At 36.5% G+C, this 26,161-nt stretch overlaps 1 protein-coding gene across 5 annotated transcripts in view; it reads right to left on the reverse strand.

Moving 5' to 3' along the window:
- The window catches only part of STXBP5L (syntaxin binding protein 5L), a 182,619-nt gene that overhangs the window by 83,202 nt on the left and 73,256 nt on the right, over positions 1–26,161 (reverse strand). For all 5 annotated transcript variants that reach the window (XM_058857936.1, XM_058857944.1, XM_058857968.1 and 2 more), the window contains exons 5-6: positions 10,832–10,966; positions 64–127 (exon numbers count right to left, since the gene is read on the reverse strand). In XM_058857936.1, the coding sequence (XP_058713919.1) occupies positions 64–127; positions 10,832–10,966 (199 nt within the window). The remainder of the gene's footprint in view (positions 1–63; positions 128–10,831; positions 10,967–26,161) is intronic.

The following is a 26,161-nucleotide window of genomic DNA, read 5'->3' on the forward strand; positions in this document are numbered from 1 at the left end:
GAGTAATGAGGCAAATAAAGGCTATGAAATGCTGCAAAATTTTATACCATTGGTTGTACTCACTTTTCCTTCGTCTCTTGGGCTGTCGCTTAAATGTACAACTGGGCCAGGGTGAGTCTTGGTGGATCTGCAAGACAAAAATCAATTAAAATCTGTGAATGCTTTTTGTTGTAAGAAGAGCTAGATAACTCAGTTTCTAGGTGTGCTAACGTGTTCCTCCAATGGTTTAAAAATAATTGTAAAAAGCCTAATAGGGTAAAGTAAAATTATAGGTATCTTTTAATGTTTTCCTCTATCTCCTTTTTGCCATTATAGGCAAAGATTCTCTTTTCTTAAAAAATCCTTCTTTTTTTTTTTTTTTTTTTTAATCTCACTATTCTTCCTATTACAGTAAATTCCCCCCTTTCTCATTACAGTTTTTTTGCCTTTTCTGTTCTCTATCTCTTTCTGACCCTCCCTCCTTACTTGTCCCTTTTGAAGGCTAATTTGCCAAGGATTTACAAAGTCTTCACTGGATTCATTTCAGATACAGATAGCATGACTCACCAAGTTCCAATGTCACTAAAGACAGGGTTTCAGTAACCTCACCTACACTGCCCTGTCAGGAAGCATCTTAGCATTACTGCAGCGGGGTTTCAGAAATGGAGCATCTTGCTCCTGTGTGATCTGTAAAGCCTTATCGCATCCTCAGACCAACTAACACAGTTACACCCACAATGCATCTTCAGTGGGGCTCCTCAGCCACAACACCCATCCTGTACATCTTTGTAAGCCTATATAGAGATTAATTACTATACTTGACATCCTCTCCCTTTTTGCAACACACACCAACTGCATAATATGCAAATTAGTACTGAAGTTATTAATGTCCAGCACCTGACAGAAAATGCAAATAATAGGAAACTGATTGAACAGATGGAGATTTTTCATCTATCATCTTCTCTGACCTGATCTTCAGGCCCTGGCAATCATAGAGAGCAAGAAGAGGAGCACCAGCCCGCAATGAATGCCTGCACAGAGGAGGACCTTTCTCCCATCTAGGTTCTGGGGTCTGAGTACGTGTCCCTTGGAGTTCTGCTTAGGATCAGAATTTGCATGACTGGTCTTGGTTCAGCAAAGGTCATCAGGAAAAAAAAATATGACAGAGATTGGCAGAACCCATAAAGTGAAGAATTTATTTGGAAACCATATGTAAAATGACCTAGGCTCCAAGTTTTAAAACAATCTGCAAGAGAATTACAGAAACAAACCAAAACAAGCTTTTCCAGCCAAAGTAATCATAGGATGTTTCTGAAATAATGGCCTCTTCCTTTGGCAGAATACTGCACTGTAGTAAAACTGGGCTCTGTTCTACAGGTCAGACTCCAAATCAAGACTGAGAGTGGTACACAGAAATTCTCAGACAACTGAAACATTAAAACAGAAACATAGCTTCATAGGCTCCTGCTTCCCAGAACAGTATGCTCCAACACTCTAAAAGCATGCACACTCTTCTCCGGCCTCTATACTTTGTCCACATTATGTTTTAAATATTTTAACTATTTCATCACTCACCAAAGCTGGGTCAAAGCAGAGAGGCAAAGATGTAGTCTGATACTTATACAATATACAATACTTCTACAATACAGAGGTGAGGACAATGAAAAATAATTCCAGACATCCTAAACATGTAGCATGTTATTATCCTACATGATGTCTCCACAAGAAAGGTTTTTGCAAGAGTATTTTGCAACATGTTCCATCACAGAAATGAGATCAGCAGGAAAGCAGTGGACAGACGGTTTATACAGTGACATTCTATACAGACTGTCTTTGATGGTGCCAGCAGCAAGCACCCATTTGGCCTGAGACATGCCACAAAACCGTTTTTACAGAGATGCAGACAGCAGGAGATCTGGCTGTCATTCCTATCCAAGCCAACTTACCAGAGGGGACCCCTCTGGCCGAGCTTCTGTTTCTGAGAAACCTGTACTGAAATAAAAATACCATTTGCACAACACCAGCCCTTGGGACAGGCAGGGTAGGTAAGCAGTGACAGGGAACTGAGGGGCGAATATTTGTTTGTAAGCAATGCTTAGACCTGCACACGTCTTGTACATCTGTTCAGAGGGAGTGCAGGTGACAGTTTGGGACATTCTAGGCTGTTTCAAATGCTGTTTCTGACATAGATTCATTCACCTGTCTGAACTGGTCAGAGTATTTTGATGGAAAGAACTAGGTCTGTTTGAAATATGTGCTGCCTATGCAGTGATGGGCAAAGGGGGAAGGGTGAGAAGAAGAGGAAGAAACAAGAAGAGAAGACACAGCATAAGAATTTTCCCTTTTTAGCCAGATAAGAACCTCAGACAGATGACAAAAGAGAGAGCAGAGGCAAGGAAACATCAGATATGTTTTCCCAGAAAGCTGGGGACAAACAAGATGGTAGCAGAAGCACATGGAGGCTGACAAAGCACAATGGGTTGGGTAGCTATCCCAGGCCATTGAACCAACCGGGATGCATGGTGGGTTCCTTGGCCATTCGAGTCTTGGTACATGACCAGGAATATTGGCAAAATCATGACAAATAGAGGGAGAAAGAAAAAGAGCATACTGTCTTTCTAAGGTAAAGATTGATTCCATATAGTCAGCTCCTTGTACCTACTAATTTTAAAAGTCAGGAACAGTTTAGAAAAATCTGTGCAACCAGTTTCTTTGAAGGACACACATGACATTGCTTATCGAAAAATGTATCAATTTCTCTTTGGGTAGAAGCAAACTCTTACATGACCTATCCTCTCCTCTTTAGGCTAAGTATATTTTCATAGTCACACAAGCTTGTTGTTCCCCTGTAAATGGTGTAAAACCCTCTGACTTTTACTACCAGTCTTATTTTTATCTTATACTCCTGCAGGGAGTAGCCTCAAATTTCCATGCTAAAACCTCAGCTGAAAGGGGAAACCTTCACTGATACAATACAATTTTTAATCTCCTCCATTTCCTTCTTGAATTCATTGTAGTTGGAGGATCCTGAGATTTACTGCACTGTATTAATGTTGTAGGGTTTGGGTATTTTTTTTTCTTAGGCACTTCTTGTTTCTTTTAGGACTATTATAATTTAATTATTATGCACCTAGGTATTTCTTTTGTTCTGCTGAAAAACAGCTTTATATACACCATCAGTAAAGTTGATACCAAACACATCAGTTCGTGCACTAAATGTATGATATTTTATTTTTCCTGATTGTCTTTCCTCTATATTGGATATAAGTATTCTCTTAGTATTCATATTAAGTTGCTATTTTAATAGTTTAGTTACTTTGTGTAATACCTGGCTTGCTCTGTCTGCTTCCTTTTTCTTTTACTTCTATTAAATTTAAGACTATCAGGTACGTCACTCTATCAAAACACTCAACAAACCATTGTTCAGTTTTCTCACATACATCATCGGTCTAGGAAAAATGAGGATTCAGGGGGCAGGGGCTTTATTTTTGTCTTTGTTTCTCACCATTCTACTCTATTTTAACTAGCAATAAATTAAATTAATTCTTTCCAAGTCAAGTCTGGTTTCTCCATTGACAGTAGCTGGTAAGTGATTTCCCTGATTTTACCTTGATTCATGAACTTTTCCATCTTACTTTCTTTCCCTGTCCTGTTGAGGACAGGGAGTGAGAGAGCAGTTGGGTGGAGGTTTCACAACCAGCCAGGATCCACCCTCCACAATTTCCTTGATCGCTTAACAGAGGCCAGCTTTGTTTATACATGGGTAAGAGTAAGTAGAGAGTCTATTAAGTTTGGCAGCCATAACATGGCTTCTGTCAGGAAAGCAGAAAGGATCCTTCTCAAATAGTTGTATATACCAAAACTAATTTCATATGTGCCATCACAGATAAGATCACACACAGATGACAACAGATGTTCCTGAAGCTTTTTTGGAAGTTTGGAGCCTATTCCCTGGCAGTCCTCCTGCACTGTCTTTCAAAGGGTTCAAGAAACATTGATTTTTTTTATACACAGCAAGTAAAGGATTTGCATTAAAACTGATTCCTCTTTGAACTTCATAACAAGGAATATTCAAAAGATGCAGCATAAAATTTGATGTTTGGTTTTGGCTGAATATGCACAGTCCAGTCTTGAGGGAGGTGTTTGTGGGAGGATAAACCAATATAAAATAATCCCAGTTCAGGTGGAACAAGGTAGAAAGCTGTGTGTAAAAGCATTGCAACTTCCTAAATTCTGCACGACCTTTTGCTTATTGCTCTGAGCCTGCCTGGATCTGGCTGGATACAGAAGGAGGGACACAATAAATCTCTGATTTTCTTCTTCTGAAGTGATGTTATCTCCCTTCAGGTACAGGACTGTGGAGAGGAACACAAGCTTTGTCCTTTGTGCCACACTAAGACCAGGAACTGTCTGCCAAAGGCAGATCAGTGCCTCACTTCTTGCATCTCCCTGTCTCCTCAAGGAAGGTATTTATAAATAGGAATAAGAACAGTATTTTTTGGAGCCCTAGGGAAGTGTTGCTTGTAAAGGGAGAGCAAGGCATTAGGCTCTACAGTCAATTTCTCTTGAGGGTAGACACCATGACTGCACTACAAGCAGGATTAAACAAAGCAATTATTTAGTTAACTATATTATATCAATAACATTACTTTATAGAACCCATGAAATGCTATCGGAGCAGAGCTATAGATACAGCAATTACTGCTTTCATACAGTAAATTATACTGCATGTGGAAATGTCTGCACACAAACCCCATTTTTCCTCAAGTTGTTTTAGTATATGTAAAATTTTCTGTTTCCCCTCATTGCTATTACAGTAAAGTTGTCAAGGAGATTGGAGAGTTGGACACTGTCACTGTGGAACTGCCTACAAAGAAAAAAACCCTGGCATTGAATCATATTAAATGCAAAAGCAGAGATTCAACAGCTCCCGGAAAGGACAAAGAGGTGCTGGAAAACCAACCCCATTTGAAGCTACTGTGAATAAAGCACTCTACTGTTGATGACACATACTTGTGTATATGCATTCCTTCAAGCTGGCTTTGGGGAACTGCATAAAAACTAATTAGATTCTATTCCTTGAGAAAGGGAAAAATAAAGAAGAATCAGCAGGTGAAAATAAGGCATAAGTTGAGTTGGGAATTTTTCATTCCCAAATAGCGGCCAGGGTACAGCTGAGACTGACTGAGAAAATAAAAGCTCTGAAAAGACACAAAAAAGATAAAACACAAATCCAAGTCAATACACAGCAGAAAGAAAAAAGAAAAAAAGAAGGTCAAGTCCAAAAACTATCAGCAGTGATTTGCAGTAAAAAATTTCTGAAATGAAAGCTAACTTCAACAGAGCAAGAAAAAAGTATGAGCTAATGATACAAAACTTTGCAATATTTCATAGTCTTCGTTGACCTTTAAGCCCAAAAAAACAGACTGCAGAATTGAAAAATGGAACCAAAGATTCCCATGACAGCTGTACAGAACTAAAACTAGGTGTTTGCTAAGAAGATATGGATACTTTTTGTTTTGCACTTCATAAGAAGTTGTTTATGACAGCAGTAGGTATTAATTTACTTGGTGCATATTTTCTTGGTGAAATGAGAGTAGTTATGCTATAAGACATGACTTTTACTCAGTGAATTAAGACAGCAGTCACTGTAAAACAGTCTTCAAAAGATTTGTAAGGATGGAAGCTTTTATGATTATTTTATCCTAAAATCAGAAAGCTCAAAAAGAAGTCTTCAGCAATGTTACAATCTGGACCCAGCAAAATGTGGAAAATACGTAGATGATGTATTTATTCCTCAATCATTCTGCAATGTTTTATGCACTCTAAGAAATCAAGCGACTTAAATACTGTTGTAAGAACTTCAAATACCAAGACAATCTTTAAAGCAGGTATAAGTACACTATGACAGAACAGAATCAAATCAAAATAATTTTCCTTTTGAAAGTAAAGATAGCCTGCATAATTGGACAAGTACTGTAATGATTTCTGGGAAGAATAAAAATCTGGCATTAGAAAGTGATAGATGGAGTTCGGAGAGGGGGAAAAAGAAAGAAAATATCCATATTAGTCATTGTTACAAAGTTGAAGTTGACTGAATCTGGCAGTGCTGAAAAAAAATGCATACATAGACAAGTACTTCTTCAGTGTCAGTAGTCAGACATCTTCCACTGTTCTGCCTTCCAAAAAGGTGCAGTGCTCCAAGGAATTTAAGACCTTATTTTCATAAGTAGAACCATAGAGAAATTTAAGAGAATGAGTAAGTTAGACACATTATTCATATGCTGTGGATCAAAGCTCGGAGATGGAGTAAACAAGAATCAGTTCAACCTCAGGATGCAACTCTGAGTCTTAGACACACTTTCTGACATGTCCAGAAGAAGGAAGTCTTGAAAACTGTGCTTTCTTTATATTAATAACTATCTCCATTTAGGTCTGCACACAGAGGGAGTAGCAGATTCTTCTACTGTTACTACTTCTCCTTTGTACTGCTTTCTCTCACTGCTGTGGACTCTGAGCTCCATTTTAGGAAATGGGGATGGGCAAAGGGCTAAGAAAGGAGATACCAAGTTATGGCTCTGTCATAATTGAGTTTCAGTCTGACCAATTCTTTGATCCTCCAAATCCCATAAATTTTGGCAAGTTTCAGTTATTCATTCATGAGATAGTGGGGTGTTAAAACACTGGAATCTTACTGGAGGCTTATAATGCAGATTTTTCATTTTTGGAGTTCAGAAGACACATAAAGATCTTCTTTTGCTTTCCAACACTATGTGACCTTCCCAAATGTATGATCGTGCTGTGAAAATCAATCTCATTGTAGCTGGAGTAAATGCAGACATGCTGGGCTCATTGACTATTTTTCTCTTCCAAAGCTGTTTCCAAACATTTGGAAGGAAAAGAGAGAAACTGTTTGCTTATTAGAGAGTAGAAAACCAAACAGTATCATGAGCCTCAAACCCCTCTGGCAAAGGATTGGCTCTGCTACAAGACAGAGAAATGACAAGTGAAAAAGTTTTGATTTATTCATTCTTAGCTGATAAGATTGCTTCAGCATGGCCTGAAGTAGTGATAATGCATGAGATGATAGAAATAGCTGAGACAAGAATTGGTACCCATATGCTTGTGTTTTTTCTCAGTTCTGTACAAGGACAGGTCCACTGAGACACAGACTGTGCACATGATTTAAAGAAGGAAATTTTTCCTGTAACTTCCAGAATTGGTTACAACTTAGTTCTGAAAATAATCTAAAAAAAAGAGAAAACAATCTGTTTCCTTAGCATTATTAGCTCTTCAGGCCTTAATTTCTAACTAACATATAAACTCACTGAATGATCTCTCCTGCAAGAGAAGATGGTAATCCCTTATGATAAAATATGTATGGCAATCATCTTTTTGACATAGATCTCCACTAGATGCTTCTGAACATGGCATAAAACAACCATCACTCAAGAAAATAGTGCTCTACAGATCTTTCAGATACAAAAGTAGACAAGAAAATCACAAAAAACCTGTCTGCACCAAATGACAACTTTGTAAAGTAAAAGTAGCTGTGCAGGACAAGGTGATCAGATTTCTTGCATTATATGCAATGTCTAAAAATGTTGTATCTAAAACCTGCTTCCCCTTCAAGTCTTCAAACTACCAAGGCTTTTCACCTCAGTCTTTCACTGCAACAGAATCACTCTTACAAAAAATACTAGCAGTCATCTGATTGGCCTCACTGACTCAAAATATTTCGTTGATTCTGAGGATGAGGGTAACATGGAGATTCCACTAGAAATAGGTAAAAATTAGTGAAAAGTAAGGGGGGATTAAAAGAAAGAGAAGTTATGTTGGTAGACTTTCAGTTTTAGAAACTGGATGAGAACTGCATGAAGAGGGATGAACACCTTCCGACTTGTTGGAGCAGATGATATACATTGAAACACTTAAAATTTTATTTATAAATCTTCCATCTAAGCTGAGGCCTTGAATACAGCAGCAGAGCAATGGCTTTTAGTGGTCTTTTCTTGCCAATAAGTTTGAAAGACATATGATTGCATAAAAGGTAATCCCTTTCCTTCCAAGCTTTATAGAGAATAGTGACATCTTCAAGCTAACCTCAAGCTAACTCTGAAATGTTACCACTAACTCAGAACTTAACATAATTGAGCACCATTTCCCCTTACATTGTTCATGGTAAGGTTGAAGATTTTCCTGAATTTTACATACATATATTTTCCTATTTTCTTTCATCATTGAAATCACCTAACATCAACAGACTTTGTGAACTTATACACCCCAGAACAACCTGATTTTACTGTAAACAGGAAGTTGGTCTTGAAAATTCTAGAGAAGCCTTACAATGTGAATTATTTTATGATTCTATAATACTATATAATCAAATCAGAACATATCCATGGCCCAAAATAAAACTGTTGTCTCAAACATTTTTCTCAGTACTATTCTAAAGGAAAGTCTACAATCATAAACTCAGTCTCATGAAGTACATTTAAAGTTAATAAAATTTCCTTTGAAAGCTAATGTTCATTCCATTTTACGTGCAGGAAAGCAACAGCACTGCAAGAGACATCATAGTTTATTACCAGAGAGAGTTCAAATTACTTTTTTTACTGAGTCACCCAGTTTCAACTTCAGAGGGACTACAGCATCTATAAAAGTGTCTGCTTGTGGCAAACATCACCATTACTCCCACCAGCCTCTTCCTGTTATACAGAGAAACTAATCACACAGGATCTCCTGTCCACCTGCAAAATATTTAAAATGGCAACTTCCTCCCCTCCATATCAAGGAGCACATGATAGATAATATTGGATGGAGAGGACGGAGCTTTAGAGAAGCACACTGCTTACATAGATCAATTTATCCTTGTAAAACTGGCAGAACTAGAGGCAGTAATGAATGAATACCTGTGTTCCCCTGCCAGCAAAACAGTACATGGCAAACTCACTTTTTAGGAGAAGACCCTATTTTGGTAACCATGCAGCACCTCCAAGTACTTGAGGTGACATGGTCTATCTTTATTATGCTGTCATTACCTTTTGCAACTTATGGAAAGAGAAATTTTAGAAAATCTAGGTATTTTCCTGCATAGAAAAATCAAAGAAGATAATTAGGAGGGGCTTCTTGCATCATTGAAGGTTCTAGAGAGGGAGCATATTGCACAGCATCTAGCCTACTTCAACAAATCAGTAGTGAAGCTTGTTAGAAAGCAGCTCTTATTTCACACATAGGAAGACAGGCATCATTCTATTCTACTCTCATGAAAATTGTTTGTTGTGGCTACTAAAATAATTTTTAAACATTTATACAGAAGAATTTTTAAGTAATTAGAAAGTGAAACTTGGTGGAAGGCTTCCAGTCCATAAAAAACTTTTGGCTCTATTTCCCTACAGAAGAGAAACATCTGACTTCTGGAGGAAAGAAAATTACAAGTGCACATAAAATTAAAACATGTTGCTCCCAAAAACTTAAAGATGTTATCTACTCAATGTAGTAAACACAGACATTCTAAACGACAAGATTCAAAAAGCCCTCCAATATGTCAATGTCACCAAAACAAAGTGAGAAATGGGAAACAACTAGGACTCTTTCCATCTGAATAACTCATCAAAATGATCATACTCTGGTGGAAACCATGTTTTCCAGCAGTACTTTTTTGCAGCTGAAACTACCAAACAGAGCCGAGCAGTCTCACAGGGGCAGAACAACCAAACATTCCAAAACGGAGACCTGGATGAAAGATTTACCAGCAGACTGAATCCTGGTTACTATTTGAATCCTTGGTTTTATGTCCTTGGAAGGTAAACCTAGATTTTTACAACTGTGCCTATGAAGTTTGGTGCAGGCAGACAGGGAGTAAGAAAATGAGGCATCAGTTCAACCCAGGAGACAGAGCGATTAACATAATAATAATAATAATAATAATAATAATAATAATAATAATAATAATAATAATAATAATAATAATAATAATAGGAAAATATTTTGAGAACTGGGGTTACACTGCAGGCCTGTAACCCTATTCTTAGCTACTGTTCTCTTGGTTCACTGAGACTGGTGTATTTCAGTTTACCAGAGGTTACAGGTCCCTCACAACATGAAGCAAATGTCTCAGAAACTGCAAGAAATACTTTGAGCTTTCCCAAAGAAGTTCCTCTTGCTGGAACTTCAGAGGAAACAGGAGAGAGTTTTTAATTTCTGTTGAGGCTTTTACTTGCAAGAAGCATAGATGTCTAGCCAGATTTTTGTATGTCTCTTTCCATTTCAAACCCACAACACAGGCACCTGGCTTAGCTTGTTAGAGAGCTATCATTCAATAGGCACTCATTATCTTTCCTATCGGTTCATCAGGTTTTGATCTGTTTGAATTAACCTTGAGATTCTCACTGTGTTGAGCAGGAGGCTTGGTCTAGAGACCTCATCCTGTCCCTTCTCATCTAAATGATTCCACAGTTCAATGAAGAAAATTTCTCTATAGAGTCTCAGGGAAAATCTTTTCCATTATTCTTGTCACAGGATGGAGGATATGGTGATCAAGCTTTCCTCATACAAACAGCAAAATCTGAATTTTAGTGATTAAAGACTTTCTGTATTTAATGGAACTTCATAGTTAAACAGTACACCAATTTTTTTTCTTTTATATGAAATATAATTACATGGCCTCTAACATTAATCTGATTCCTAATGTCCTGTAAAAAAACAGTTAATACAGCAAAGGCAATTCACTGAAATTAATAGCTTTAAAAGATCTGGTAATATTTGCAAAACCAAATAATTCTAAAATAATTAAACTTAAGACAGCTATGAAAATGACCACACATACAAATGAAAAATAATCTGCACTTACAGTTCTATTGCCTTGTTCCACATGATAACATATCCAGAAAGAATGAAGGACTCAATATTTACAATGTGTGTATTTCCTCTCTCTGTTCCAACATAAAGCCATTTACTCTGGAAAGGTAGATGGCAGTAAGTAATCCTGAAAAAGATAAAAAACCAAAACAATAAAATATAAGTAAATACCACAGGAACAATATTTTTGAACACTTTTTCAGCTGAAAGAATTATTCTTCCCATTTTAAAACTTGAGAAAAGACTGCCCAGCAGGCATTCTGTAGAATATGCAGGTTCTGGGGGTCATCTCCAGGAAAATCATAAAAGAGAACATGAAACAAAACAGGGTCATCCTGCCTGCCAATATTAATGGCAGGACAAAAGAGAAGCATCACTTGAGCACTGAACTAAGTCTATCTATCTCCATCAGTATGTAAATTGCACTTTTGATAGTATTCAGGACTCTCAAGGAAGGCTTTCTTAGATCTTTTCTCAGAATAAGCAGATTATCCTGTCAAACAAACGAGTTTTGTGGACATCAGTGGGATTCATGTTTTGCACAACAGAAATATAACACCATAATTCACACAAGAAAACATTCATTTGTTTGCCATCTGGAAAAGTAGGGCCTTAGATAAGAGCATTTATCAAAACTGAACTACCACAGACACACTGAACCCTACACTCATTATAAAGTGGTGAAAAAGTGCTACATTAGCTTGGAAAGATGTCATGATAATTTCTCATGATAATACATAAACGTTTTCACAGATGACAAGTGAGTACTTGTTACTTTCATATTATGTTACTTTCATATTATGGTTATTATATAGATATTACATACACTAAATCTATATGAGATGAGAAAACATTTGCTACTAAAATGTAACTGAATGCATACTACCTACAGAGACTGAAACTTAATCCAACTTTATGGCACAGACTTGTAAATTTTGACAAAAAAAAATCAGGTATTTTGCTTGGTATGGCATATATCATTATATTTATCACTCAGTTCCACAAACAGGCTATTTCTGGTATCTACATAAAAACTTGATTTTTTTTTTCCTTACCACCTTCAACCACCACGAAAGTACATATAGTATTTAAAACCATGAATATTTGAAATTCTCCTTCTTATGGTACAGCAGTTTTTCTGAATTTATTATAAAGGAGTGAGAGGGGTGCTGGCAATCTTTAAGTAATTTGGCTCTCTCAGTCAAGTAAAGTCCTCTGAGTAGAGCATTTGCCACTCTTTAAGGAATTGTTCAGTAATTATACAAATTGAATATACTTTGTGTAATTGTTCCCTGTAAAGTACTTTAAACAAACAAAGAAGTTCCAAACAGATTATACACAGTATTTGCATAGTTCTGTAGTCTTCCAAGTATCTAAGAAACTGTCAGTACATTTAATGCTAAATTCATTGAAGTGAGGAAAATTACTTTTTTTGTACTTACGCATCACACTGGACTGAATACAGTTGAAATATGGAGTCTTCATATTGTAATTTATGGAGAAAATTATTGTGGAACCTGGAATAAGGCTTACCCTTGACAGGAATCTTGTGGTTGATTAAAGTGAGGCCTAAATATGACATAGCCTCTGCTCTGTCCAGCTGTACAGGGCTCAATTTTAGCATCAGTTGTTTAGTTTTGACAATAATTCTGGAGTCTTTAGTGGAAAGAGTGTCAGGTTTTTCAAGAGAATTGCTTTGAGAACGGGAGCTATATTTTAGTATGCACAACTGAAAATGCCTTCAAGCAGCAACATAGTACAGATATTGTGGGTGCAGTCAGACCAACAAAGATCCAAGAGAAACAGCTGCAGAAAGTATATGCCACCTACATAAACCCTTGATGGAGTTCAAGCTATGAGCTTTATTCTTCTGCTCACAACAGGTTCAAGGAACCATTTGCCCTTTTGACTTCATAGCTTCAAATGGGAAGTTGTTTTACACATTTTTCCTGATCTTTTTCCTTTAAATTGAACAACTCTATTTCTTTTGCTTTCTCTTCAGGTGTACCATTTCCTTCACTTTTGGTTAAATTCATATTTAGTCCATTCTTTTGTTGTTGTTGTTTCATTTCTTGCATTTCTGTACTACCTCTATTCTTCCTTCTCGCACTGCAAAGCATATGGGTGCTTTGTTAGGTCCCAGCTCATAAAAAAACTTCTCTAGCTAATAAACCCTCTTAATCACTTCATGCTGAAGCTCACCCAACACTTGTTTGTAGTAAACTGTTAAATTACAGAAAGAGGAGATAATTTTGACTTGAAAGTGTTGAAAATGTAGCTGTCTAAGGACTGACAAAAAAATTTTAAGTTCCAAAGCTTGAACGCTGCTACTCCAATTTCTTGCAGTTGTGTCATCAGACTAAGCAGGTTCAAGTCCACCTAGGACAACACTATTTTTCAGTCTTCTATTAAATCCAAGCACAAGCCGCTATGGGGTACTGCAGAAAACTCGATCTCCCATGTGCAAGAATAAATCCAATATTAGGAATAAAGTTTCAACATCACCTTACACACTGTTTGAGGCTGCTTGGGGCTGCTTTTTGTGCTTTTTGAGATTTCCTTCCACGTCATAATCTCTTGGACACACTGCCACAACAACCAGCAGACAAAGTGGGTGTCTGCATTCCCAGATATTGCACAGCCTCCATTTGCCTGCCTTAGGTTTAAAATTCCAAGAATATAATACTTCAAGAACAAGGTCCTACAGCAAGAGAAAAAAATCTGAGCAATGTAGTAACTACTAATAAGTAGTTAGGCAATAAGTTACTAGCCTTAATATCTTGCTGGCCTCTCTGAAATCCCATATATCATTCACTACTAAGCCTGGATGCACAATATGAAGCACCAAAAGAAAATGAGGTATTGCTAAACAATGAAAAAAAATCACCACAGCCATGCCTTTTTTCTTAAGCCCAGCTACTTCCTCTTAAATAATTCCATTTTGTTCTGCCAAATTTATGGGATGGCCAGGTAAGAAAGTATCCTGCATGTTCTTTCTTCCACAAAGAAAAGTACCCTATGAGTCTTCATTGGTTACCCAAACTGTTAGAAAACATTATGAAATGTCTAATTATGAAATGTGTGTCATTATGAAACCTTTTATAATATATGAGCTTATAAGAAAATAGCACTCCCTTAAAGAAAATCCAGGTATAAAAACCCTATTAGAGCACAGGGATTACTAGGCATTTTAATACAATATATTGCTAGGCTTCACCAAACAAAGCCATATGATTTTTGTATTCTCCTAAAAATCTTCACTTCTCTGAAGTAGTTTTTACATTATGTAATTTATTTAGCTTTTACATAATGTAAATTAAATTCAAACTGCTTTATATATTATTGACTTTTCACTTCTACAGAAAATATTAACTTGACTTTGAGGCTTGGAAGCTTCGAAGCAAGACTCGGATTTTTAATGAACATCTTCCATCTCAGTAAGTACTGAAATTACATAACGATTTCTTCAAGAGAAAACAATGAAGTCTCATACTGTAGTTTTCATTGTGGATGAAAGGTATTCCATTATATGACTCTATTAGTCATATATCCCACAAGCAAATTAAGATGTCTTTTGATGCCATTACAAAAATGAGTCAATAAGCCAGAAAGAAAGAAAGGCTATTTTTCTTCTTAAGGAGTTAGGGGTTGTACTGAATTATGAAGCACTTCTGACAGAGTTTAATCAGATTGTCAATCTGATTGAGATAACGTGCAACAAAATTAAATGGAAACTTGAGGATTTTCTCAATGTTGATCACTTAACAGAAAGTCAGCCAGAAATGTGGATATTATACATTCTTAGCAGCAAACCACAACATGAATCTTATTGATCATTATAAAAAATAGCAAAAAATTGATGAATTGATACCAAAAAAGGTGGTTTTGTGCTGCCAGAAGTCTGAAACACTGTCAAATGACAAAACAGGATATAGAATATCCTGTAGGATACAGTAATTTTTACAAAATCAAGAAGTACTAACTAAAACACTTAAGTAAGAATTTAGTAAGGAAAACTATTTTGCTAAGGTCCTAAAAACATGCCTTATGTAAGTAGTTAAACATATTATTTAAATAAATTATGTAAGTAATATAAAAGATATAATGGAATAACTGAAAGAGGCATTGTCAAAACATTGAACTTTATTTTAGAAAGGAATATATTCTGACTGACAAATCTTGAAAAGGTATATTTTTCAGAAAATCACAGCACTCTACAGTCTACCAACCATGACCAAAAACTCACTGCATATTAGTAGAATACTACAATGTTAAAATAATTTAGAATGCTATAACCTCTAACGTATTAGCAAAAACTCTTAGATTACTTAAAAATCATCTTTATTATGTTAATTGTATTCCTCTAAGAAAAAGAAAAGATGATTTTGAGAATGCTTCTTTCTGCCTCTGCTTTGCTATTTTTGTTTTTCTATTTTCACTGTGAAAAGTTTTCCCAGAACACCATTGCTGGCGGTGAGTGGGGAGACCTGCTGAAGGGTGGAGAGTAAATTGCATTTTTGTCAAAATGAGAAACAGTTATTCCAACTAAATTATTTAGCTGCTCAATCATGGACATCAAAACAATTAAATTTACACTATGGCTTTTCCCTTTATACAGATAATCTTAAATATGAACAAGCATAGACACTGTGTATTTCTTATTCCCAGCTGACTGTCAAGAGTTCAGTTTCTCTAAATTCCAACAGAAAACAAACATTAGCTTGAACTCCCTTTCAGAATCCTACCAAAATGAACTACAGTGTCCAGGTTCTCAGGAAATACGGAAACCTCACAAATTTACAGGAAAAGAGGAAGATAAAACATGAAGGAGCATTAACTTGGGAACATGAGTAGCTGACAGGAAGCAAGCCCAGTAGCTGCAAGACACAGCAGTCACTGGCCCAGCCTTCTGCTCTCAGTGACTCCTAAGGGACGACTGCCACTGTCTCACACCCAGTGTACAGTGCATTGCCCCAGCATGGATGAATTCAGCTGCTGAGAAAGTCGATCACCTCCTTAAGAAGGTTATGGCTATCAGAAGTCTACCTTTTCATTGCAATGATTATGGCTCCAGGGATTTTCTCCAGCATCCTCTGGTGCTTTAAGCACTTTCCATTAATTTACACTATTTCCTTCAGCTGGTCATCCCCAAGAGCTGTTCTCTTGGTATTGCCACCTGATAGACTGGGCATCATCCCTGGTATTTGCCAGTGACTAGCTGTCAGGTCCTCTTTCAAAGCAGCTCGTCAAAAGGATTCCTCCAGAGAGGAATCTGTGGCCTGTGTAGCCTTCAATGGATATTCACAACAGGGGAAAACCACTGCAGAAGCCCTTCCCTTCCTTCTTGACTTCTGCAGGCTTTCTTCACTCCAACAGAAAAACTGCAGCTGCTGAGGAGGCTTCATGTCTTTGTTTCAGTCCTCTTCTCCCTCCATCAGCAAAGCACAAATTATTTCCACACAATTTGTTTTCTTCCCTCATACTCCCTTAATCTTTCAGTAATTTTGAACAGCCAGTATCCTCAGCAAGTGTAAGGTTACTTTTCGTCAGTTTAGTAGGGGATATTCAAACTGAGATTATTGCTTTAAGTCACAAAATGGACACAGAAAGAATTGGATATTCAGGCAAAGTAATTTGTAGCTGACCTGAAGTGCCTAACAGAAGCACAGGTTAAAGCTACTGACAATGAAAGAAAGGAATTGTTTCCAGCAGATCTAGCAAAGGATGTAAATTATGAGCTACTTGGCCTCTGGAGGTATTTCATCTTCTTCCTGGTCTATATATAAATTCGGAGCTCATCAGCATTGTGAGACATGTAAAAAACATGTACAATAGCAGCAATTCATGCACTCTGCTATCCACATGATGTGTGCTTTAGACATTCTAAAGACAGCAAAATGAATTGCTTTACATGAAGAAATTTAATATATGTTCCTACAAAAAAACATGAATGAAAAATGGAGTCAAGGCAGTGGTAACGTTTACTTTCTAGACTTCTACTTCCCAATGTTCCTTTCAAGTTTGGCAACTCAGACTATTCATCTTATCCAATCAGTCCACAGAGCAGCTTTATTTGTCTTTGTTTTGTACTGGTTTAGATACAAGTATTCATCACAGTCACTGCTACTTGTACAACAGCAAAAATTTAATTTGTGGATTGGAATGTAAGAAATGAACCCTTGAGGTTCCTCTCTTCTGTTTAATACTGATTTAATCTGATTCCTTCAAATTAACTGCCACTTGAGCTAGAACAAATTACTATAAGATACCTCTTGATTTAAAGAATTTCAGTGATGGGAGATTCTCTACAAATGCTGAGGTATAACAAATCAGGATTCCACCTCTAAACTGTAATTTCAATCCAAATTATCCTAAGTAAAGTATACTTCTAGCTATTTGTAAACATCCTACATACAATTAAGACATCCTCCTCTCCCCCACCCCTACTTCAATTTCTACGAATTCTATGTAGAAGAAATGTTAAGAAAAATTTTTCACTTTAGAGTTTCATTTAAAGCCAACAGACTTAAATACTGCAGAGATATCTAACACAAATACTTACTTTGACAAAGCGAAAAACCTTATGCATCTATTTTCCATCAAATTATTTAGATATGTTATCTGGCTGGTGGTCCACTGCTGTTTTCAAAGTGTTTAAGATGCAAATATTTTTCATGGTGTCCCTTACTTGAAATATTATACATAAGAAACTTACAAGAATAAGAAACAGGAATACAAGAAGCACCAAAAAAAAATACATAAAATTTTAAGAAATGCAGATAGAAAATTATTTATTTCTCAAGATATTTTGGTTTTGTCCCTTTTATTTGATCTATGGCACATTCTGAAGCATTTTGTTTTTTAGAAATTGGGACTTATCATTAATCCTTTAAAGTGTTAAAAACGAAAATACAAAGTTGAAGGCAAACTATAAGTATTAAACAATTAAAACAATTGAGAATAAAAGTAGGCTGTTCCTCTGTTTCTTCAAAAGCCAGAACTTCCTGTGTAAACCTTCTAGATGCGAAATAACCCTAAAAGCCTGAAGTTAGGCCTATTCTTGACTTGTGAGCTTACTATTTCAAATTACTTTGCAATCACAACTGTAGTTAATAGCTTACAGCATTTAAAAATTACTTGTTTTAAGAAATGCTTATGCTAACCACAAAAAGATCAGTGTAGCAACTATATGAACATTTGTAATGGGTATCAACATAAATTATTTACAAGCAGCTAACTCAAAAGAAACTAGAACAAATCAAAAAAAGCATGTTGAAAAATACATTAGATGTATTCCATTTGATTAAATTAGTAAACTCAGAGATCTCACTTGAATGAAGAGTTAATTTGTGTATTTAGATAAAATCTGATGAGGTTATTATGAGCTCTTTACAAGGACAGTCAAGTCTACAGCATGCCACAGGACCTTTGGTTTTTCCCAGTTTTATTTCTTACAACTAACCTTCTTACAACTCTACAGGAGGTCATCCTGGCCTGTCCAGCATGCCATAACACATAGAGAAAGACAGCTGCACTATATCTCCCTATAAGATACAGGCATTGAAATCCCCACCCTCAATAACTCCAAGACTATCTCCAGTAGCACTGCAGCAAGTTATGGGCATTATTTAAGCTCAAGAACAACTTAGAAGTCACTCTTGAAATCCCAGTGTGCAAGGGAATGTACAACTTTTGTAGCCTATGCTACAGATAATTTGTTTAATTTTCAGAATGAGAGAAAATTACCTTCCTTCCTCTTGGGCAAATGCACAGCAAAGAGACACCATCTTTTGTCAACTCCCTTTTATGGTTTTGACTGCAAATTCACAGGAGTGTCTCACCTGTAGGAGCAGCATCACTGACAGTGACAGTGACACTTTCTCCCTGCCTAGACCTTTAGTATTACACAACAGTAATGCCATGGATTGAACATGAACACTTGGTCCCAAGAGAAAAAGATAAGGAAATTACATGGAAACGTGCTTTCTTAAATAGAAAAAGATGCTGGAAGAAACCAGCATACTTTTCACTGACTTCTAATTTGTTACTGATGCTGACTCAAGGTCATTACACAATAAAAACGAGAATAAAACTTCCACAAAATCAGTGAGGTGAGAAAATTAATGAAACGGGGCTGGAAAACAGACTCTTGCTCTCATCTTCAGGGGAAAGACAATGTACATGGTTTTTCTCTTGTCTACTGGCTTGTGAAATCACTATTTCATATTTGCAATACTTCATTTGTCCTTCATAAATTTCCTTAAAGGATAAGTAAAAATGGGGTTGTATTACCAAATACAGTGACAGTGATGGGCAATACAGAGCAAAGTAAGAGCCACTAAGTTTCTTAGCATGAAAGAAAGCCAAATAACAAAAGCTGGAACAGGAGGATGAAGTTCTCAAAAGAGAAGGTTTTTGATATATTTATTTAATTGATTTTGTAGCATCTGCATTAAAAAACCCAAACACCTAAGGACAGAGTTTCTCTCATCCCTTTACCCAACACTGAATACATAAATCAAAAATGCAGTTTTTGATTCCCAGTCTCATAGTTCCAAAAAAGTAAATTGGGACCTAGCTCAAAGATGAAAGGCTGAAACTTGTCTTTTGTTTAACAGCTTGACTTCCCAGAGCTGTTAGAAAAGTAAACTAAAGATATGTTAGTATTTCACCCTCTGCTAGCTGCAGCATACACAAATCTGTGCTTATCATACATTCTTACTAAAATAAGTTTAAACCTAATTTTATATCAGTATCAATCAAGCTATTTTAAATGACATGCTAAAATCAGAATAAGACTGAAATACTGAAATTGACTTCAAAGAAAAAATAATTTTACATGTGTATGCTTTTTCTTTGTATGCTGCACGCTTTTTTCCTTAACAGCTTCCATCAATTAAAATCATGTAGACTTATTGGAGACCAGCTGTTCTCATTTGTTGCGCTTCAGTAGACAGGGACTCTGTGATTAATGGTCCTTGTTTTTCTGCAATCTGTAGTCTCTCTTCTCTTCCTGCTCATGTACTGTTTAATGATATAATCTCAACACTGACATTACTAGCTCTATTTCTGATTTACTGGAATAATGCCCAGAGTTTATTGTGACAGAAGGAAAAGTATCCTAAATCACTGCATTGGGTTCTTGCTTGAAGCTGACATGTGTCTGGGCAGGAAAGAGGTGGTGTGGTTTCCAAGAACCAAATTACTTACTGGAACTGAATGGGTGCATGTTCTTCACTGTTATAAGATATGACTGGAAATCTAATTCAACAAAGGTCAAAGGAAAGATCTGAACAGAACTCTGAAAGATCTCTCAAAATGCTAATTTGAAAACTTCAAAAGAGAAAACCATATAATTCCCATATCTACATTGTAACAGTAAGAAGAAAATTCCAATTGATGGTGTAGGTTGTTTATGTTGCCTGAACTGGCATACATTTAAAAGACTCCTTTTTTTCTCCTGTTGTCTAATATGATGCATTTTTGCATTATAGTACTGGGCCTCTCATTTTTTATGACTGACACTATGAAACAGTTGTTCAATGCATAGCTGTGGGTATATATTTTAAATTTTGCTCTCCAAACCTGGCCTCAGAGCAATTTGGCAACATAGCTGCTATGTGAAAACAACATAATGTTACCCTGTGTTTTCTCAAAAAAGCATAAATCTACTGACAAACACACTTTATTTTTTACAAAGCATTAGAAACAACCAGCACAGTGCTCAGCATATGATGTAAGGTTTGACAGAGTATAGCCAATGTTATGTGTCTTGCTAAGGTGTATTTTCCAGAAGGAAGAATACCAGGCAAACAATCACATGTGGCCAGGTGACACAAAATTTAAATAAACCAGGACATGTTTTTCTTCCCTATTGATGGAAAACCAAAACTTCACAAAGATGTTTTTCAAAATGGAATTTTGAAGAGACTTGTATTTTTTCTCAGAGAAATAATACAAGGAACTACAGCTGGAAAGACCCAAGGAAAGATGCAGACAGGAAAGGTGGAATTTGTCGGGTCAGAGGGCCCTGTACTGTTGTTAAGTTCTCAGGTAATTGTGCCAGCTACACGTTTTTCTCCAGCAGCTCCATGGGCCATGAAGGTTTCATGTGTGCACATGTTAAGTGATTGGCTCTAAGTCATCTTTCTTGCCCTTCTGCTATCAAAGACAGCTGCCAGCTCTAAGTGTAACTCAGATGTAACATATTAGGCATTTTTGCCCTCAGAGAAGTTGCTTAACAAACACCTATAAAAGCAGATACTCTGGAATAATGCATTGAAGGACTTTTAAAATTGAAATGAAACTGACAATAATAATACTGGCAGAATCCTGATGGACTAAAAATTACTTTAGGGAAAGACTGTAAAAGCCACCATTTAGAAAGAACAGAGATTCTTAAATTCAAGTTTGGATCTGGATATAAACACAGATCCTTCTAATATTCTAGAATGAAAGTATGACCAGGACTTCTGTGATCTTAGTTTAGAGTAACATTTACCCGTATGTAATTTAAGCATAAAGAAACCAAACTGGTTTTAGAATAGCCATCTTAAGCTGTTGCAGCACTTTTTTTGCAGTGGCACCAACTCTCAGATTGCATTACAAATCCCACTGAAGATGGTAAGCATAAAATCCTAAACCTGATAAAATAAAGCCAAATTGTTATCTCTGATGTAAAAATACAACTAACCAAGGTTTGGAGTCATTCAAAATGTTTTGTCCTTCAAAAGGAAAAACTTTGATAGTTACAGTAAAATATGGATGGTAGGTTGACCAAAGGTAGGCTATTCCAGAATATCCCAGTTATAGGAAACACAGCATATGTCAATATGCTCAATACAGCACTTATTAAAAACATCACTATAAAATTCTATTTTTAATGTGTATTTTATGCTTGGTTTCACTGAAAAAGGAAATTTTTTATTGGATATTTGAGAGATTCTCAAGAATTAGTTTTAAAGGTGTTGTAATTTCACAAGTGATCTTGGTACTAATACTAATGAAACCTCTTAGGGACACAATATTTCAGAGGAAGGAAAATCTGCATGAGTAAAGTACAAGAAATGGAATTAAATTTAAAATCCAAGGGCACAGCCTCAATCTTCAAAGAACTTGCACACTAGGGTTAGAGTTTGTGATACAGAAGTGATGGAAAAAGATAATTTCAATTTTACTTGTCTTGCTTTGCTTCCACTATTAAAGGCTTGCTCTGAAAAGCAGCACATTCCCTGCCAGCTAGATATACATCAGGGAAGACATGTAATGGGTGTATTAGTCAATCACAGCAAGACCACAAACACTGGTAAGATGAAGCCACATAAAAGGAAGATGCCATTTTTGCATGCATCAGTAAACATATTCCTGCAGAGATTACAAATTAAAATGGTACTGTCAAAGGCCACAGCACAGATGGGACCCTATCTAGAATGTGTTTCCTTGATGAATCATCAGCTCAGAGAGAACTGATATGAGGAAAAAGGCCCAAAGGAAAGAAAAGGTAATGAAGACAAAATAGTGAAAAAAACCCACAAATCAAAAACCCAGGTTGTGAATGTATATGAATGAGCTGTTTATCTGCAAAGGAAAGGCGAAATATTTAAAATGCATGACAACATGGATAGCAGAGTATCATATCAAATAGGAATTAAAGCCATAAAAATACGTTCAGTCTTGAAGCTGGAAGGTTTATTTCCATCAGAAGACTGAAGCTGACATGGAACAATTTTCCTGAAGAGCAAAGAGTGAATTTCAGCTTGAGCAGTTATATAACAGTGTAAGGCCCTGGGTGGGGCACTGTTGCGTGTGGAGGAGTGTGGTGTTCCACACACGAGTGACACCAAGCAGGCGCCAGGGGCCGCATGTGCAGCACGGTCTCCAGGCTGTGTGGAGCTGCACGTACCCCTTGGAAGCTGGATAAACACAGCCGGCTTGTTGTCACTGAGAAGCCTGCAGGCAAATCCCACTTGGTGGTTGCACCAACAGTGCAGAAGGAAGTTTTACTGTTAATGACCTTTCTGTTTGATAACAGGAATAATGCATTCAGCTGTCTCCTTAAAAGAGAATCCTATGATAACTTGGATGACAAAAATGGGGTGATGCTTTCTATGGACGGGTTACCTGCTGACTGAAGGCCTGTGTGATGATGCCCAGCTCAGGGCTCTCAGCTTCCACAGGGTTGCAAGATTCCCTGCGCTTTTCTGCCGTTCTTTGTACTGCTAGTTCTAATAAATTGCAATTTGGATGCTAACTTACAGGGCCTTGAGTGCCTTTCTTAGTGGGATCATAAGGGACCAGCAAACCTTAATGCAAAACATCATCAGCTTGTTTGTTTAAGAAAGGAAGGTATATGAGTTCTCTGGTGTGCAACTGAGGGAACCAGACTCAGGAGGTCCCTTCAGCTCCACTCCACTAGAAGGCTCACATGTCTACCAAAAAGAAAATTCTAAGGATAATATGAATTTTCATTCTATTTCCATAGATTGCACAGTCTTAGAAATCTATCAAATCAAACCAGTTGATTCTGGGTATCAATGGGCAAATATGTGTTCTGCATTTTTACTCTTTGTTGATTGTTTAGCTAACCTGTGCTGAATACAAAGAAACCCCAAAATATTTTAGCTTGATTTCTTTTTATAACCAAGACAGTCTTCATTTCAGCTAGGCTGCATGACACTTCCCAGGAGGAGCTTATGAACCTTGCTTGATGAAAGAGCTCTGATTACATTGCAAGTGCATAAACAGAGTTTGCAGCTATACACTATTAACCAGGAGGTTCATTTATTAGCAGGGAAGCTATCACAAGAATCCAGTTCCTTGAACAGGAAGTGAGACAGAGAATCTACTTTAACTAAGCCACAAGTTCCCTAATACAAATGAACAGACACAGGTAGTGCTGCGACTGCACAGCCAGTCACCAGTATTCACTCAATAGCCTCTTGCTGTCATTTTGATGAGGTTTATCTGCAAAAGAGAGAATGCTCTTAAAACAGGACACAAAATCCTGCAAAGATATAGTAAGGGAAATAAAATAAGATTCAGCTACTGTCAGGAAGGAATATAGACTTAAGAAAAGCTACTTTATTCAAAAACGTCCATTTTTTGGTTTTGGGTTTGGTTTGTTTTAATTTGCTTCCAAGCATTTGGAGTAATGCTCTCAATCATCTTGTTCAAATACCACAAGAACTCAACTGCAGGAGTCAAATTTCTAATTAATAGTGAGTTACAGTTAACAGAACTGCTCTAAAAGTCACCAACTTAAAAGGCTCCTCTTGCTCTGTTCCAGCATACCCTTAACACTGAAGAAAGTGTTAGGAGTCTCAAAGCCAGTTGTACAATGATTGTGTCACCTGGTGATTCCCCTCACAAGGGTACTTGTGGCATTGTCATGGCATTGGTGCAGAGTGCATGCAGATGGATTTAAAGACCCAACACTGTCACACTGTGCTCATGTGTGCTGCTCTAAGTCACTGGGTAAGCTGCTGCAGCACTGTTGGCTCATTTGTCACACACCAGTCAGCAATGGCTAAAAGAAGAAAGGAGGGATCTTCCCTGTGTCAGTCAACAAAACTGAAACAGCTCAGCTTTGGAATGACAGGAGATGAACTGTGTTAATAAGTGAAATGAGTGCCTGCTGGCTTATAGGACCTGGATTTCACACTGCAATCCTTTTCCTACCCCAGCTGCACTTATATTAAAAGGGAATCTATAAAGCTGTTGTATATTTAAAGCTGTACTTGCTGAAGTCTGCTCTGATTATATTTAAAATAATGAAGACCTATAATAGTTCCCAGTGGTTTTGCTTAATCCTAATGTTCTTTGCAGCAGGTAGAGATGGTGTCTAGTTCCAGTAGCTGAGTTATTTCTTTTGCCTAAAATGCCTACTGAAGGTCAATCTGGCATCTCCTATGACATCAAGGAACGAAAAAGAGGTACTAACATATGGAAGGTGTCCACAGTTTTGACCTTCAAAAACATTGAGGTAATTCTTATAGAATATTTACAGAGTTTAAAGTGTTTTACCTGTCTGCGCTATTTGTAAAAGAAACCATAAATCATATATTATGAACCATATGCTACTGTCAAACATTTCTTTGAGTAACTGTCTTATCATTACAGCTCTTGGTATGGAGCCAAGCACTGAAACATATTGCTTACATTTGTATTTTCTTGAAAGTTCTTAGTGTATTGTATTACATTCCAATTATAGTAATAGAAATCTAAGATGATTACTTCATATAAAATAAATATATACTTTTTGGCAAAAACGTATAATTTGCTTAAGTCCAAAGAAGTCCAGAGCATTACACCATACAGCAGAAAATATCTGTCTGCCATTAAATCTCTTTAGTGTTCCTTCTAAACTTGCTCCAAAGAGACACTTAGTAAAGGAACAGTGAATGATAAATTATTATTGCTAGTGTTGCATCATCATTAGTTTAACAGTAGGACAGAAGAAGAAAAAACTAAATCTGGAGAGGCTGCAAACTCTGATTTAATGGCTATAAAGGTGCACTTTGTTAGTGAATAATTATTCATAAACTATTCAGTGTCTTAATACTGAATCTCACATATTCAAAGACTACTGCATTGAAGTGTTCTTTCCTCTTTACAACTATGTTTTTACTAACATCCAAAGAAAAGAACAAACATTTTTTACTTTTGTGGGAGGGAAAGAGGGGATATATGTATGCATGCACTTGGGGAAACTTGACTCTAGTAATTGCAGAAACCTATACAGAAACCCTGCTAAAGAGCAGATTTTACTCCATTATCCTGAAATCTTAAATGTCAAGAAGCAGAAGAAAATTTCAAATTAAATAGTTCAACTACATGATGACTGCTGCATTGTGAGTAATAGCCAAAGATTTAAGTAACATTCATCTGTCTAACAGAAACTGCCTGCTCTATGGTTCATGCACCAAATACCACAAAAACTCAGAATAAACTGATTCTACATGAAAGCTAATTAATCAAAGTCAAATAAAACAAACATTTTAAATAATGAAATCATCATCATCACAAGCAGATAGAGTATTATAATTTTAAGTACATTATATTGCATTATCTTATGAGGTAAACCTGCCATTTGTTAAAAAAAAACCAAACAACTAAACCAGCGTAACAAGGAGACAAACATACTGGATAAATAAAACATTTTTTTTTTTTAAATCCTGAAGAGACACATGCAAATAGAAAAATTGGAAGGATTCAGATGTTCCATTTTCATAGATAAAATGCATTTGAACAATTATGTGTTTGTCTCTGTGAAAGCTACCTAAATCTAAAATTAAGTTATATTAGAAATAATCTTAGAACTAGC

This window comes from Poecile atricapillus, chromosome 1 (genome assembly GCF_030490865.1).
Source record: "Poecile atricapillus isolate bPoeAtr1 chromosome 1, bPoeAtr1.hap1, whole genome shotgun sequence".
Taxonomy (NCBI): Eukaryota; Metazoa; Chordata; class Aves; order Passeriformes; family Paridae; genus Poecile; species Poecile atricapillus.